General features: G+C 42.4%; 1 protein-coding gene across 1 annotated transcript in view; it reads left to right on the forward strand.

Moving 5' to 3' along the window:
• Positions 1–226: 226 nt before the first annotated feature.
• Positions 227–16,816, forward strand: part of LOC126335604 (mucin-2-like) — a 110,851-nt gene continuing 94,261 nt past the window's right edge. The window contains exon 1 of the mRNA XM_049999057.1: positions 227–348. Within this exon, the coding sequence (XP_049855014.1) occupies positions 234–348 (115 nt within the window). The 5' untranslated portion in view covers positions 227–233. The remainder of the gene's footprint in view (positions 349–16,816) is intronic.

A 16,816-nucleotide genomic window follows, 5' to 3' on the forward strand; every position in this document is an offset into this window, starting at 1 on the left:
GTAGCAATTTTAATGGCCAGTAGTGTAGGAGTTGTGGTAACACTGTTGGGCAGTTAAACGTGGCAGAGCATGGACGGTGTTCTGCGAGTGATACATGAAGAGCTGTGATGCACCAGCTTCGCTTCTCAAGAGCGCGTCCGGGCTGACAACAAGGCGACGCGTGCCAGTATTTAGGGTAATGGGCGCGCCTGTTTATAAGGCTGGCGGCCGTCCGGCGCGCACACTCTGACGACATGCAACGACTGGGGAGCAACGGGACGCTGCTGCTGCTGACGTCACTTCTCCTGGGAGCTGCCGCCGCCGCCCCCGCCACCGCTGCCAACAGGACGGAGCTGGACGACAAGACAGGTACTCAGCAATCGGCGCTGCTGTCGTCTTAGAGGGGACTGCCCTCACTCACCCTCACTTACAAACAAACGAAGTGCATCACTGAGCTACATTTATGGCCAGTTCCCCTGACCCCACGCCGAAGCAGAAATAACGGAAGAAACAAGCCACATTAAAACGAACACAAAATCCCCGAGATTGGCGATCTTTTATACAAGTTCGAAATTTAGCGTGGTCTTCAGTGCGAGATTCTTTAGACCCCACTACGAAACTTTGTCCCGAAACCTAGCAGAAATCCAAAGAGGTTCTGGTCGTATGTAGAGTATGCTAGCGGCAAGACACAAACCTTGCATTCCCTGCGCTAAAGCAATCGAAATAATATGGACGACAGTGCCATTAGAGCAGAGTTATTAATACAGGCTCCCGAAATTCCTTTGCTAAACGAAAATTCGAATCAACAACAGCTGCCAACATGAGTCACTCAGTAGATATTCTCAGACTAGAGTAGCAACTTAAATTACTTAACAAAAACTAGTCTTCCAGTACAGACTGTATACCAATTAGGCGCCTTTCAGAGTATGCTTATGCTATAGCTCCGTACTTAACAATTGTATATAAATGCTTGCTCGACGAGAGATCCGTACCCAAAGACTGGAAAGTTGCACAGGTCACACCAGTATTCAAGAAAGGTAATAGGGACAATCCACTAAACTACAGGTCCATATCTTTAACGTCGATATGGAGCAAGATTTTGGAACATGTAATATGTTCTAACATTTTGAATTACCTCGAAGAGAACGGTCTGTCGATACAGAGCCAACATGGATTTAGAAAACATCGTTCTTATTACTCAAACGAAGTGTTCAGTGTAAGCGACAAGGGATTTCAAATTTATTCCGTATTTCTAGATTTCCAGAAGGCTTTTAACACTGTACCTGACAAGGGACTTGTAACCAAATTGCGTATTTATTGAATATCGTCTCCGTTATGCGACTGGATTTGTGATTTTCTGTCAGAGAAGCCACAGTTCGTAGTAACTGACGGAAAGCCATCGAATAAAACGAAAAGTGATTTCAGGCGTTCCCCACGGTAGTGCTACAGGCCATCTGCTGTTGCTTATCGATATAAACGATGTAGCAGACTATCTGAGCAACCGTCTTAGGTTGTCTGTAGGTGATGTGATCGTTTATCGTCTAGTAAAGCCATCAGAAGATCAAAACCAATTGCAAAACGATGTAGATAACGTATCTGCATGGTGCGAAAATTGGCAATTGATCCTTAATAATGAAAAGCGTGAGGTCATCCACATAAGTGCTAGAAGGAATCTGTCAAACATCGGTCACACGACAAATCAATCAAATCTAAAGACCGTAAGTTCAACTACATCGTTATTCAAAATTAAAGCAACAAACCACTATTTCTCTGTCCCGTGTCTAATTCACGATGTAATCATACAAACTGTCAACAGATGTCCGTACGATGGTGTCATGCACGGAGTATGGCATTCTAGTCAACGGACAACCACGCCACCGATTATGACAAGGCACATATTAAATGGGATAGTGTTTGTTGGATAGCCCGACATCCACAATCGATCTGTACACAGACGGTGCAGTGTGGCACACAGAAGACGCCTACCAGGCTCTCTGCGGTGGAGGCCCTCGGGAAGAATGGAAGCAGGACTGTCACAAACTGATCTGACCCAATGACTTAATGTGAATCGTTCTGCCCTTTTTCGGATGTAGTGACAGTTTATAGGGATCGAAACTGTATCCCGAAGACCAGGGCTGGGCCGACCACGTGTTACATCAAAGAGAGAACAATTATTTGGCCGTAAGGGCACGACGGTTCAGCCTTAGTACAGAACGGCAACTGGCGTCTGACCTCGCAGCATCCACTGGACATGTTGTAGCGATGCATATAGTATACAGAAGGCTTCGGCAGAGTGGCCTTTATTGTCAAAGATCTGCTGCATCTGGACCTCTGACGCGTCTTCACAGAAGGGAACGTCTAGAGTGCAGCCGTCAACATGCCACATGGGCGGTCGAACATTGGGCCAATATTGTTTTCACAGATGAGTCCCGATTTCGTGTGGGCAGTGATTCTCGACGGATTCGCATTTGGAGGGAACGTGGAACACTATTTCGCGACCCAACAACTGTGGAAAAATATCGAGGATGATCTCTAATGGTGTGGGTGAGGACTTTGTTGACCACTCGAACACCTCTTCATGAAATTGTACAGTTAAATCGGCAAGGTTTAACCGATGGCAGCTGTCGTTACGAGATCTTGGGATCTTATGTGCGGTTGTTGTGAAGTGCTGTGGGCCCGGACTTTGCATTGCTGGACCTCATAGAGTACAGGTGGCTGATATTTCTTGGAAAGGGAAGATATTGCATGCATGGTGTGGACTGCTCGCTCTCCGGATTTGAATCCCATAGAGGAAGTCTGGGTGCACTAGGGACATGGGTCGTGTCACGTCAGCATTCACCGACACTCTCCAAGATTTTCCAGCAGCGCTGCCTCAATATGAGATTGATGACATCGTTCACAGCATGCACCTTCAAGCAGACCTGTATTGCTGCCAGAGGTGGTCATACCCCGTACTGAGTGCATTAACCAGTTAACGGAATGTTAAACCCATTAAGCTGGAAAAAGCGAAGACATTTTTGTCTACCGTTAAGCACGTTGCAGTTGCTTACGTTCTGCATTCTTTATATTATTCCTATTTCACTATCACCTGATTATGCTGTTTTGTGTCGAAATAAACGGAAACTTCCTAAATTTCAGTTTGTTGCTTTAGTTTTGGACACCAGTGTAAACACCTAGGAGTTACACAACTGCCATTAAAATGCAGATGATAAACGGGTATTCAATGGACAAATTGGACAAAGATATTATACTAGAAGTGACATGTGATTACATTTTCACGCAAATGTGTGCATAGCCCCGGAGAAATCAGTACCCAGAACAACCACCTTGGGCCGTAATAACGGCCATGATACGCCTGGGCATTGAGTCAAAGCGAGCTTGGATGGCGTGTACAGGTACAGCTGCACACGATACCATAGTTCAAGAGTAGTGACTGGCGTATTGTGACGAGCCAGTTGTTCGGCCACCATTGACCAGACGTTTTCAATTGGTAAGAGATCTGGAGAATGTGCTGGGCAGAACAGCAGTCGAACATTTTCTGTATCCAGAAAGGTACATACAGGACCTGCAACATGCGGTCGTGCATTATCCTGCTGAAATGTAGGGTTTCGCAGGGATCGAATGAAGGGTAGAGCCAGGAGTCTTAACACATCGGAAATGTAACGTCCATTGTTCAAAGTGCCGTCAGTGCGAACAAGAGGTGACCGAGACGTGTAACCAATGGCACCCTATACCATCACGCCGGTTGATACGCCAGTATAGCGATGACGAATATACGTTTCCAATGTGCGTTCACCGCGATGTCGCCAAACACGGATGCGACCATGATGACGCTGTAAATAGAACCTGGATTCATCTGAAAAAATTGCCTTTTGCCATTCGTGCACCAAGATTCATTTGTTGAGTACACCATCGCAGGCGTTCCTGTCTGTGATGCAGCGTCAAGAGTAACTGCAGCCATGGTCTCCGAGCTGATAGTCCATGCTGCTGCAAACGTCGTTGAATTGTTCGTGTAGATGGTTGCTGTCTTGCAAACGTCCCCATCTGTTGACTCAGGGATCGAACGTGGCTGCACGATCCGCTACAGCCATGCGGATAAGATGCCTGTCATCCCGAATGCTAGCGATACGAGGCCGTTGGGATCCAGCACGGCATTCGGTATTACCCTTCTGAACCCACCGATTTCATATTCTGCTGACAGTCATTGGATCTAGACAACGCGAGCAGCAATGTCGCGATAGATAAACCACAATCGCGATAGGCTACAATCCGAGCTTTATCAAAGTCGGAAACGTGATGGTACGCATTTCTCCTCCGTACACGAGGCACCACAACAATGTTTCACCAGGCAACGCCGGTCAACTGCCGTTTGTGTATGAGAAATCGGTTGGAAACTTTCCTCATGTCAGCACGTTGTAGGTGCCGCCACCGGCGCCAACCTTGTGTGAATGCTCTGAAAAGCTAATCATTTGCATATCACAGCATCTTCTTCCTGTCGGTTAAATTTCGTGTCTGTAGCACGTCATCTTCGTGGTGCAGCAATTTTAATGGCCACAATTTAAACCGGAAAGATCACATAGGAAATGTTGTGGGAAGGCGAAAGAAAGACCGTATTTTATTGGCAGAACACGTAGAAGATGCTACAAATATGCTCAAGAGAGTGCCTACCTCTCTGTCCATCCTCTTTTAAAAGGGCAACAAATTTTCCATTATGGAGAAATAGGGGTGACTGTGTCACGGATATGATATAGGATATGCGTTGGAAATCATTAAAAACAAAGGCGTTTTTAGCTACAGCGGTATCTTGTAACTAAATTAGTCACCAACTTTCTCCTCCGAAAGCGAAAATATTTTGTTGACGCCGACGTACATAGGGAGGAATGATCATCATAATAAAATAAGGAAAATCAGAGCTCTCACGGAAATATATAGGTGTTCGTTTTTTCCGCGCACTGTTAGAGAGTAGAATAATAGAGAATTAGTGTGAAGGTGGTTTCGATGAACCATCTGTTAGTAGTTAAGTGTGATTTACAGAGTAGCCATGTAGATGTAGATGTAGATGTAGATGCATGAGTGTCTGTACTCGTAAAAATACATGAGATCCTTACCTTAAAACCAATGTAAAATGTAGGTGTTGACGGAAATATTGTCAAAGAGTGAAGCGGCTGTTGAGACAGAGCTGGAGAACTACCGTAGGCTACCGTAGACTGCCATAAATAGGTGTAGTCTACGGTAGTTTTACTAATTGCTTTGATCAGTTAAGGTCGTACCTGTGTTACCTGTACGTTGGTTGTGTTGCATACCTATCGGATGTTACCTCACAACATCCGTTTCTCTACGTATGCATTCAGTGTCTTATTAGATTCCCCTAAAAATCGGAAGCGGTAAACCATCTCGAAACTGAATGAGGATGTAGAAGGGGCCGGGTAACCTACGGAACATTTATGTAAACATAGATATCCTCCAGTCTGTTAGTTAAGAATAAACAGTATTCATAGTAAAACTGAAATTGACAATGTTTAATTCAGGTTTACCGAAAGTTGTTGTGGAGTGTAGCGTGAAACAGAGAGACTTTGTAGTAAAAATAAAGAAAAATATACATATTTAGCATATAGCGCTAGAAAAAACAATTTACTCAACAAAGAGGTAAAATAATAAAAAAACGCAAAACAAAAATATATCAAACACCTCAGTATTTCGTCGAATTTGTATAAAACATGTTTCTGTTATTCATAGAAAACTTTCGCAATTATCAGTAATATCAGGAAACTATTGCCTTTGATCATAATGAAGAATATTTTATTGAGTACTAAACAACAACAATATTATATATATTTTTGTCTGCGCAAGTAAACTGTGCTAGTATCAAACGTAATTACTTCGGATGTAGTATCAAACCAAATTACTTCGGATGCGTAAAAGTGCAGGAGTTACACGATCAACTAATTTTTATCACCTATAAAATGCGATTTGTATTGTGTAATGATATAAGAAAACACAATGGACTAACACTGAATGATGTGCGATTCTAATTACTTTAAAAAAGATAAGTCGACGGCTCCCAGTGTCTCTACGGTCATTTATGTTTCTTTCCGTACCAGTTCTACCAATACTGACGGTAATCCTACCATTTACTAAGTCATTTATGTAGTGTACCAAAACTACCGAAGCGAACTTTATTTTACTATAATATGAAATGCAGTATCATCATTTATGTTGTAACTTTCCTAAAGTTGAATAACTAACTCTCAAATTAACTGGAACCAACCGGAAGATTTGCTCATAAAAAATGCTTTTTATAAACAACTTCACTATGTTCTTTGCATATATTTTTGTGCAGTTGTAGAATGTTTGACCACTTTTTCTATCTAATCGATGTCGGCACATGAAGCACATTTTTTTGGTGAACCAGTTTCTGTAGTTTCGTCTGTTGGCGAGCCGTGTTGTGCAACGTAGAGCTTTCTGCTCTCCGTAGGAGAATAATTTCCTTTTTGTCAGACCGATCTTCTATCCAGGTGGCTAGCTTCTGTAAAAATAAGCATAAAACATTTATTTCTTCTCATCAAATACGGTTTTTCTTAGGACAGAATATCGTCCTCTAGAGTGACCCTTTCAAGTGTAAGTAGATTACGTGCATTCTGGTTAAGAGAAAGAACTCCTGATTTACATTCTCTGGGTTCATCTACAATGGCAATGGGACGCCGCGAAATTAACACTACTACACTTTTGATATTATTGCCCAAATAACGTATTAAATGTCAAATTGTCTTTCAAACCAAAATAATGATTATAGCACTTCTCTGGACGTGGAAACTGTAGCGTCCAGTACATGTGACCTGAGCTGAGAAGGAAATACGAAAAATCTTTCAGATGAAATAATGTCTATGGTCGGATTGATTCATTAGCGAATCGTGTTTTCAGAACACACAGAACGTCCGTCACATCGGTGAGAGAGAACTATATTGAGGTTTCTCATAGGAAATGTTTTACGATGAGACATGTTTCTCTCACGCTGTAATTAAGTATTGAGAACAGGAAGTATAACCCTTGGAATTAACTGGCTTGGCTAAAAATTCTATGGCCGTGAAATTTAAAATTTTGAGTGTGCCAACTTCTGTGGGCTCTGGCAAATCGGTTCCGACAAAATAAGAGGAGGAGGTTCTATGTAATAAATATAAGTATTAATTATTTCGATGAGATAGACAAAATGGTGACTGAACTGCCACTACCAAGCCGGCTAATTCTGATCACAGAAACTGACCGCTTGATCGATGAGATGAGCTACTAAAATGTAATGTTGACATTAAAATGAAGAACAATACAACAGCCGGCCGGAGTCGCCGAGCGGTTCTAGGCGCTACAGTCTGGAGCCGCGGGACCGCCGGGGTCGCAGGTTTGAATCCTGTCTCGGGCATGGATGTGTGTGATGTCCTTAGGTTAGTTAGGTTTAAGTAGTTCTAAGTTCTAGGGGACGGATGAACTCAGAAGTTAAGTCCCATCGTGCTCAGAGCCATTTTGAACCACAATACAACAAATGTCATTTACCGTCATTTATAATTCAATAAGACTTAGATGGATAATATGTCCGCACAGGTAAAAGCAAGAAGTAATGACAAAAAAGACAGAGCTTTTCCCTTTTACACATGGAGATAAAAATTAAAATTACATCTGCGTTATTAAGATTCGTGTCCAAACACTATACGGGTTCTTTTCTTGTCGTACAAATATTGTTTTCTGTTAAAAGAATCACTGTATATTCGAGATACCTTATGTAAACTAAGAAAGAAAAAAAAAATATTCTGATGTATCAAAGTCTTCATTTCTAGTGGGATTACATTTTCGTTTTGTTATACTAACTCTTGATAGAACAGGAGTATTCTGCTCTTTCGTTACAATGATTCTATCTATTGACTTTCATCATGACCGATAAGGAAATCACCAACTTTGTAGTCTGTATCATCTAGCTCTTCGCTGCTTACTTCACTTGACACGGTAGATAAAGCGTGTTGGTTATCCCTGGGGCCGTCAGTATTTGAAAATCTGCTATCTTGCTGATCAAAGAGAGCCTCAGGCCATACAGTAATAGGTGATTCAAAATGTCAATCACCTATGATTACTTCAGATGGCATTCTTTTGTGTCTCACAGGTAGAACGCGATCCCTGTTCCCTGAAAAGAATAAAAGTGTCTTACATAGTTATTCTATGCTCATCTCAAAGTATTTTGGCAATGAGAGCAATGCACTTAGCTTCAAAAGAGTACTCAGTTGTAGCTTTTACAGTACTTCTGAACTCTCAACAGAGAGTACAACTGTGCAGAACTGATAACTGTTATCAGTAGCTTGCTACTTTGATAGGCCACTCAGATCAATGACAAACTATTAGCAAGACATCAACTAAAATAAATTAACTAAAGTGACAATTTATTGTAAAAAATGAAAGATTGTTGGTTTTAAAACACCCCTGTTACGTATCCAAGAGTTAATATTGCGACAGCAGAAATGATAGCAAATAACGAAATTTTATTTATTATGCGCATACCTTACAGAAGAGTGTATGAGTTTCCCCCTTGCCGTTCCTTGACGAGTTCGACTCTTCGAAACAAAGGCGAAACGAACGTAAACATCTAGAGGAACACTGGTGGGAACGATGGTCGGGCCAAACTTTAAGTGTCGGATGTGGCTCTATTCAATACGTACGTTATCCAAAATACAATTCACGGTCAGAGACAGGAAACGTGTTGAGCAACAAATAAATATAGCAGAGTTAGAAAAATTGCAGTTTCCGGACTGCGACAAGCATAGGAAACTATCGCCGGGTGAAACACCTATTCAACTGCAAGCGCAATAGTAGGTCCATATCCCAAAATATAGCGACCCGACGCCTAAAGCAAAAAGTCTGTATGAAACACAAAACACAAAGTGAAATTGTGTGGAAATGAAAGCAGCTTTACATTTACCACAATGCTTTCGGAACTACGAGGCCATGCAGGTCTACTAACTTTTAGAGTTGTACGTATTTTATTATTATTTTAGAAATTCGTTCAAGGAGAGCATTTATTCTAGTAACAAAATTTTTTGTTGACAATATCTACGTTTAGGCGTCGTGTTATTACATTTCTTCTGAAGAAGTCAAACCTAAGGGGTTATTCTGTAGGCGATTTGGATGTATACAGTGTGCGAAATGTTGTACGTAGAGCTGCCTGCCATTTCGGGTTCTCGTCATAGCATACAGTTCATCATCTTATGAATTTTGAGCTCTCGTTACTATTGTTACTCGTCCGCAGCTCCTGGTCGTGCTGAAGCGTTCTCGCTTCCCGCGCCCGGTTTCCCGGGTTCGATTCCCGGCAGGGTCAGGGATTTTCTCTGCCTCGTGATGACTGGGTGTTGTGTGCTGTCCTTAGGTTAGTTAGGTTTAAGTAGTTCTAAGTTCTAGGGGACTGATGACCATAGATATTAAGTCCCATAGTGCTCAGAGCCACTATTGTTACTCCTATCGATTTTGCACAATTATTTGCGATTTCTGCCAATTTTTTGGCACCAGCCTACCTCTACCCTTGCTAGCTCTGTGTCTCTCTTGGCTTCGATGGCCCTTTTCCTCGCTTCGATACTCGTCTTAACGACCACCGCTATTTCACTCTTAATTTCGTTCACATTCTGAAGTTCCTTATTCTTTGTTCGATTAACACTAGACACTTCGACATTTGTAAGATATCTAACAGTAACCGTCCGGAACGATCGAAAATATGAAGACAGCATAAAACTAACTGTGGTAAAAGTAGATACATGGCTGAGATCCATTGGAAGAATATTTCGGAAATTTAATTAATCTAGGAAAGAAGTGTTCACTTAATATTTGACTCTCGATTCTTGTGTATTGCTCAGCAGTCTGGGACTCACACCAAACTGTATAAGTAGATCGTTAGACATGATTCAATGAAGAGCTGCGCGTTTCGTGTAGTCGGCGCAAGAGCGATAGGAGATGCTTAGCGGACTGCAATGGCAGACACTACAAGAGAGGCCGCGGAGACGTTTTTCTATTGAAATTCGGAGACAGCACATTCCAAGAAGTTCGGGGCAACATGTTACTTCCTACGACATCAAAGTCAAAGTAGTCCCACACTCAGGGGAGCAGGTTCATGAAGGAATCTACGTCGTCACTCTTGACAAGGCACTACTATTTATCCGATTGACCTTTGACTTTCAGCTCATAGTCTGGTTACACCGCATGACGACCATCGATGTGTTGTACTTTGCCTGAATTGTGACAATGTCTCCTTTTATTTAGTGTTTGAATATTACATTTTAGTTGAAATGGGGGTGGCATACGCTTCAGTATTTAACAGAAAGCGTACCTTTTTGAGCATTTTTAGTGCGTTCTAAACATTCATGGTGGTATCTGTTTGTACTATATCGTGTCTCCCTACCACTTTCGCGCAACGACGCTCTGAGCGTGTTTTTTAGGGAATTAACTAGTTTGAACCTGGGACCTGTTGCTGGTAAGGAGACCCCAGACCACACATGACATGTAGAATTCAGAAGAGTTCAGTGAGACTAGCGATGATATAACCAAATACTAAATGATCTCAGCGTCAGCTCCACTGCACTCCCTCTAACAGAATCGTAATGCTAACTAAATTTAGTGGAAAGGGTTCAAGGCTTTCCTATTTTTAGTTAGCTGGTAAAATAACGTCGAAAAAGCAGTTACGTTTACCATTGGAAATTTTATTCTACTCACAAAACATTGTTTATAAATTGCACTATTGATAAAAGGAAATGTTTTAATACAGGATGGTAAAAACCAACTGCGTTCAACAAAAATGTGAACGAATATTCCCTGAATGGGTTTCCAAGTTCTACAATCGATCGAAGGATGACCTATGCCATATCACATCTATAATCTGGGTTAAATTTAAGTTTCACAAAAGAGAAAACTATCAAAATAGTCTACAGTGACCCTCAATTATCTTTAATTACTTATCTAACTTGTTGTAAATTACAGTGGCTGATGTGGCTTCTCAATAACTATGTAAAAGAAAAATCATCGCGTTTCATATCTGTTCTTCATGTGGCATATGTGAACGCCATGAGTTTTAACTAACGATTGACACTAGTATTACGCAAAAAAGGGGGTGTAACAGATGAGTCTTCTGCAGTTCTGAGTGAAGCGCTATGCGCTCCTTGTCGATGTTTAGGCAGCGTCAGGGCGCACCAGCCATCCAGCTCGCCGTCTCGGAACTCTCTTAACTTCTCGTTACTACAATTTACCGAAGTTGGTTTAAAAAAACTATCTGGCTATGTTTTCATCTGACCAATCAGGGTCTCAATGTTAACCTTAAGCTCCGCCTACAAAAATTCTGTCTATCCAATGAGAAACGTTATACTTTTCGTGGTGGGGCAATGTTTTTAAAGTTTGCAACGTAACAGAGACGCTAAAAAGTCTCACGCTAAAACCTGCAGCTAGTGTGGTCCTTTTAGCGTTATCGTAAGATTTATACTGTTCTTCTGGAGGGCTCTATCTTTTAACATGGGCTGGGGGGTGGTCATTGACGTACCTGAGACGCGAAAAAGTCTGAAGCTAAAACTTGCGGGTGGTAGTGGCCCTTTTTGTGTTATCGTAAGATCTATACTGTTTTTCTGGAGGGCTCTAGCTTTTAACATGGGCTGGGGGGTGGTTCTTGACGTACCTGAGACGCTTTACCTCACGCTAAAACGTGCGGTTGGTAGACTTAGCGGTAGGCTAGCGACGTGGGTGTCCACTCCGTCCGTTATCGTAGGGCCTTCTAGCTTAACACGGTTCTGCTCTCGGCTTCTGTCCTCGTTTCTCCCCTCGGAACTGCGTCTGCCTCACGGTGGGAAGGTACGACATGCATTTAGGCATTCTTGTGTTAGTCTGTGGTATTCCATTTGCTCACTCGTTACTCGTATTACTTTGGTTAATTTAATGTCACGATTTATTCGGAGCTATGTGACATACTACTAGATTTGCTTATTATGTCAGGGTTTTCATGGAAGGTGTTGGATTTGCCTGACACCTTACAGCGTGTCAACTTTTAGGAGTGATGGAAGTCAGACAGCAACCAAGAGAAAAATTTCTTTTATACAGTTTTCTATTTGCAAGCGGATTCTCGTTATTTTCTGTTTAGTTGTTTCATTGAAAAAATTTCGAACACAAGACGCTGCGATTGGGCTTACAGTCGTAGCTATTGCGGAGGAGAAAGCACGGGTGTGAAGGTTGAAATTTTGTTGGTTACATCATACGTCATTACTAACGAGTACTTCTCAGGTTGATCAGTTAAGAGTCTGTAAAGCAACTGTGTTAGTAGCTCCAATGCATGTGAGGTTGTGGTGGAGCGTAGTTGTCGTACACGCGCGCTGGCATTGTTGCAATGCGCAACAAGTGCCTATTCACCGCCGAAGACTGGCAACCGCTTGGTGCAGTGCTTAAGCCGTTCGATTCACACTCTGGAGGACGGTGGTACGTATTCGATCATCCAGATTTAGATCTTTCGTTGTTGTCCTAAGCCGCTAAAGGCAAGGCCAGGTACAGTTCCTTTGGAAAGGACGCAGCTGATTTCCTTACCCATCCTTCCCCAACCCGATCGTGAGATTCGCTTCCAATGATGTCGTCTATACTGATTCCTTCCTTTGTCCTAACCAGGGTAGATAGATCAAAATGTGTTAGTTTCTCGGGCTAGAAGAGAGCTGGGCTCGTTGGCGTTATTCTTAATTCGATACTGGAAACAGAATAAACCCATGAAACGATCACCAGTGAGTGTAGCAGTGTTGAAACCGGAGAATGGTGGCGGGGGGCTACAAAAGGTACTGCTCTGAAGGGTTCTACTAGACGTAACCTGAGGCTAGCCGTCACAGCGGAATGGCACGACTGAGGGTACTGAAGTATGCAGGAGTCCAAAAGGAAAGGCGTTTGAGTTCCACATAGGTAGCGTCTTTTGTTTTGTAGATACGCAGTGGTCTTGTAGACACACAGTGCTGTTGAGGAAAAGCTGCAATCGCTACAACTGAACAAAGATCTGCGGCCTGAAGAAGTCCCTATCAGATTCCACACAAACTTTGCAACTGAGTTAGCCCTCCTTTTAACTAATGTCCGGGGTGGTCCATTGATCGTGTCCGGGCCAAATATCTCACGAAATAAGCGTCAAACAAAACTACAAAAAACGAAACTCGTCTAGCTTGAAGGGGGAAACCAGATGGCGCTATGGTTGCCCTGCTAGATGGCGCCGCCATAGGTCAAACGGATATCAACTGCGTTTTTTAAAATAGGAACCCCCATTTTTATTACATATTCGTGTAGTACGTAAAGAAATATGGATGTTTTAGTTGGACCACTTTTTTCTCTTTGCGATATATGGCGCTGTAATACTCACAAACATATGGCTCACAGTTTGAGACGAACACTTGGTAACAGGTAGGTTTTTTAAATTAAAATACAGAACGTAGGTACGTTCGAACATTTTATTTCGGTTGTTCCAATGTGATACATGTACCTTTGTGAACTTACCATTTCTGAGAACGCATGCTATTACAGCGTAATTACCTGTAAATACCACATTAATGCAATAAATGCTCAAAATGATATCCGTCAGCCTCAATTCATTTGGCAATACGTGTAACGACATTAAACAGCGAGTAGTTCGCCTTCCGTACTGTTCGCACATGCATTGACAGTGCGCTGACGCATGTTGTCAGGCGTTGTTGGTGGATCACGATACCAAATATCCTTCAACTTTCCCCACAGAAAAAAATCCCGGGATGTCAGATTCTGTGAACGTGCGGGCCAATCCACTTGTCATGAAATCTGCTATTCAATACCGCTTCAACTGCACGCGAGTTATATGCCGGACATCCATCATGTTGGAAGTACATCGCCATTCTGTCATGCAGTGAAACATCTTGTAGTGACATCGGTAGAACATTACGTAGGAAATCAGCATACATTGTACCATTTATACTGCCATCGATAAAATGGGGGCCAGTTATCCTTCCTCCCATAATGCCGCACCATTCATTAACCCGCCATGGTCGCTGATGTTCCACTTGTTCAGCCATCGTGGATTTTCCGGTGCCCAACAGTGCATATTATGCCGGCTTACGTTACCGCTGTTGGTGAATGACGCTTCGTCGCTAAATAGAACGAGTGCAATAAATCTGTCATCGTGCCGTAATTTCTCTTGTGCCCAGTGGCATTCTCAACACCGACGTTTTAGAGATTCCCGATTCTCGCGCAATTTGTCTACTACTAATGTGCGGATTAGCCGCGACAGCAGCTAAAAAACCTACTTGGGCATCATCGTTTGTTGCAGGTCGTGACTGACGTTCCATATGTGGCTGAACACTTCCTGTTTCCTTAAATAACTTAACTATCCGGCGAACGGTCCGGGCACTTGGATGATGTCGTCCAGGATACCGAGCAGCATACATAGTGAAACGTCCCCTTAGAAAAATTGTACAAGACTGTGCTTAAACTGACACACAATATTTTTGGCGCAACGCAATCTGACTTTCAAAATAATCCCTACAAGAGAATGGCCCTGACTAAATGAACCTATACGTTTCACAAATCACTTACCTCACAAAAATCTCCGTTACTCAAACTACTGCAAAACAGAGAGCGCCAATACTGCTAGCTAAATAAAAGATTCAAACTATGGAAGGCACTAACTACTGATAAGTATAGTTAGCAAATGAAAGATTTTAGTAGAGAACAATCAATGTATTTACCTTAGTAGTCATAATATATATATAGCAGTTCATGACATCCATTCTCACAAATTTCAAAACTCCGCCATCTCTCTCCCCACATCCATCACTGCTTGCGGCTCACCTCCAACTGCACAATGCTACGCGCTGTTAACATCCAGCTGCCGCTGCCCAACACTACAACGGCAGACAACAATGCAAACTAGCCACAGACTGCACACAGCACAGCCAGTGATTTTCATACAGAGCGCTACGTGGCGGCGGCGTTACCAATATAAGAACCTAAACAGCCTACTTACAATAGCACACGTCCGTTGGGCATTTTGATCACAATAGCCATACATCAACACGATATCGACCTTTTCCGCAATTGGTAAACGGTCCATTGTATCACGAAGCAAATACCGTCAGCACTGGCGGAATGTTACGTTTCACCACGTACTTATACGTTTGTGACTATGACTGAGCCATCTATCACGAAGCGAAAAAAGTTGTCCAACTAATACATTCATATTTCTTTACGTACTACACGAAATGTAATAAAAAATGAGGGTTCCTATTTAAAAAAAAAACGCAGTTGATATCCATTTGACATATGGCAGCGCCCTCTAGTGGGCCAACCATCGCGCCATCTGGTTTCCGCCTTCAACCTAGACGAGTTTCGTTCTTTGCAGTTTTTTGTTTGATGCTTATTTCGTGAGATATTTGGCCCCGTCACTATCAATGGACCACCCTGTATTCAGTAGATCCCTCGAACAAAAAATCGTGTCCAGTAGTTGGAAGAAAGTACAGTCACACCCGTCTACAGGAGGAGTGGCAGAAGTGATTCAAAAAACTACCCTCCAGTATCGTTGACATCCATTTGTTTTAGAATCTTACAACATATTCTGAGCCCAAACGTAATGAAGTATTTGGAACACAGTGATCTCTTCCATGTCAACCTGCATGGATTCCGAAAACGGCGACCATGTGAAACCCAACTCGCGCTTTTCTCACACGACGTACTGAAAGCTGTAGGGTCAAGGCAGTCAGGGAGATGCAGTACTTCTTGTCTTCCAAAAGACACTTGACTCAGTACCACACGTTAGTATCGAAATTATGGTCGTATGCAGTATCAAGCGAAATTTGTGACTGGATTGTCGATTTATTAGTAGTGAAGATGCAGCATGTTATCTTGGATGGAGAGTCATCGTAGAAGTAGACGTAACTGCAGGGATGCACCTGAGAGGTGTTCACGTTGTGTATAAATAACTTGGTGCAACAGTAACCTCAGATTCTCGCAGATGATGGGATTATCTACAACGAAGTACTGTCTGAAAAAAGCTCCACAAATATTCAATCGGGTCTTCATCAGATTCCAAAGAGGCGCGAAGATATCCGACTTACTTTAAGTTTTCAGAAATGTAAAACTGAGCAGTTCACAAAACGAAAAGAATGTAGTATGTTGTGACTACAAAATCAACGGGTCACAATTGGAATTGGTCAATTCATACAAATACCTGGGCGCAAAAGTTTGTAGGAATATGAAATCGAATGATCACATAAGCTCAAGCCATGGGCAAAGTGTGTAGCAGACTACGGTTCATTTGTAGTATACTAGGGATAAGTGATAAATCTACAAAGGAGATAGCTTAAAGATACTCATACGACCCATCCTAGAATATTGGTGGAACCTATTGCAAATACATGAAATGCATTCACAGTTCCGACTACAGACAACCGTCAGCCATATAATAGAATTACGACAGTGAAAATGTCTGCAGGACTGGAACCCGAACCCCGTTTTGCGCACATCCGTCAACATTTTCGGTACCCAACGTGCGCACAATTTTCGGTAATTCAAGTGCTCGGTCACAATGCGGTACAAAACATTACGAGAAACATTAGGAAAGTCACCACGCAAGGAGGAAATCGTAAAGCGTCTGTTTTCTCTCACCTTATTGTCCACTTCCAGCACCAAACTTTCATTAACGACCGAAGGATGCCCACTCCGTTGTTCATCAAGCATATTTGTGCGGCCATCTTTAAATGCTCTCACCCATTTTCTTAACAGTCCATCACTTATAATGTTTTCTCCGTAAACTGCACAGATCTCAAGATGAATATCGATCGCTTTTAGG

The sequence above is a fragment of the Schistocerca gregaria genome, chromosome 2, assembly GCF_023897955.1.
Source record: "Schistocerca gregaria isolate iqSchGreg1 chromosome 2, iqSchGreg1.2, whole genome shotgun sequence".
NCBI lineage: Eukaryota > Metazoa > Arthropoda > Insecta > Orthoptera > Acrididae > Schistocerca > Schistocerca gregaria.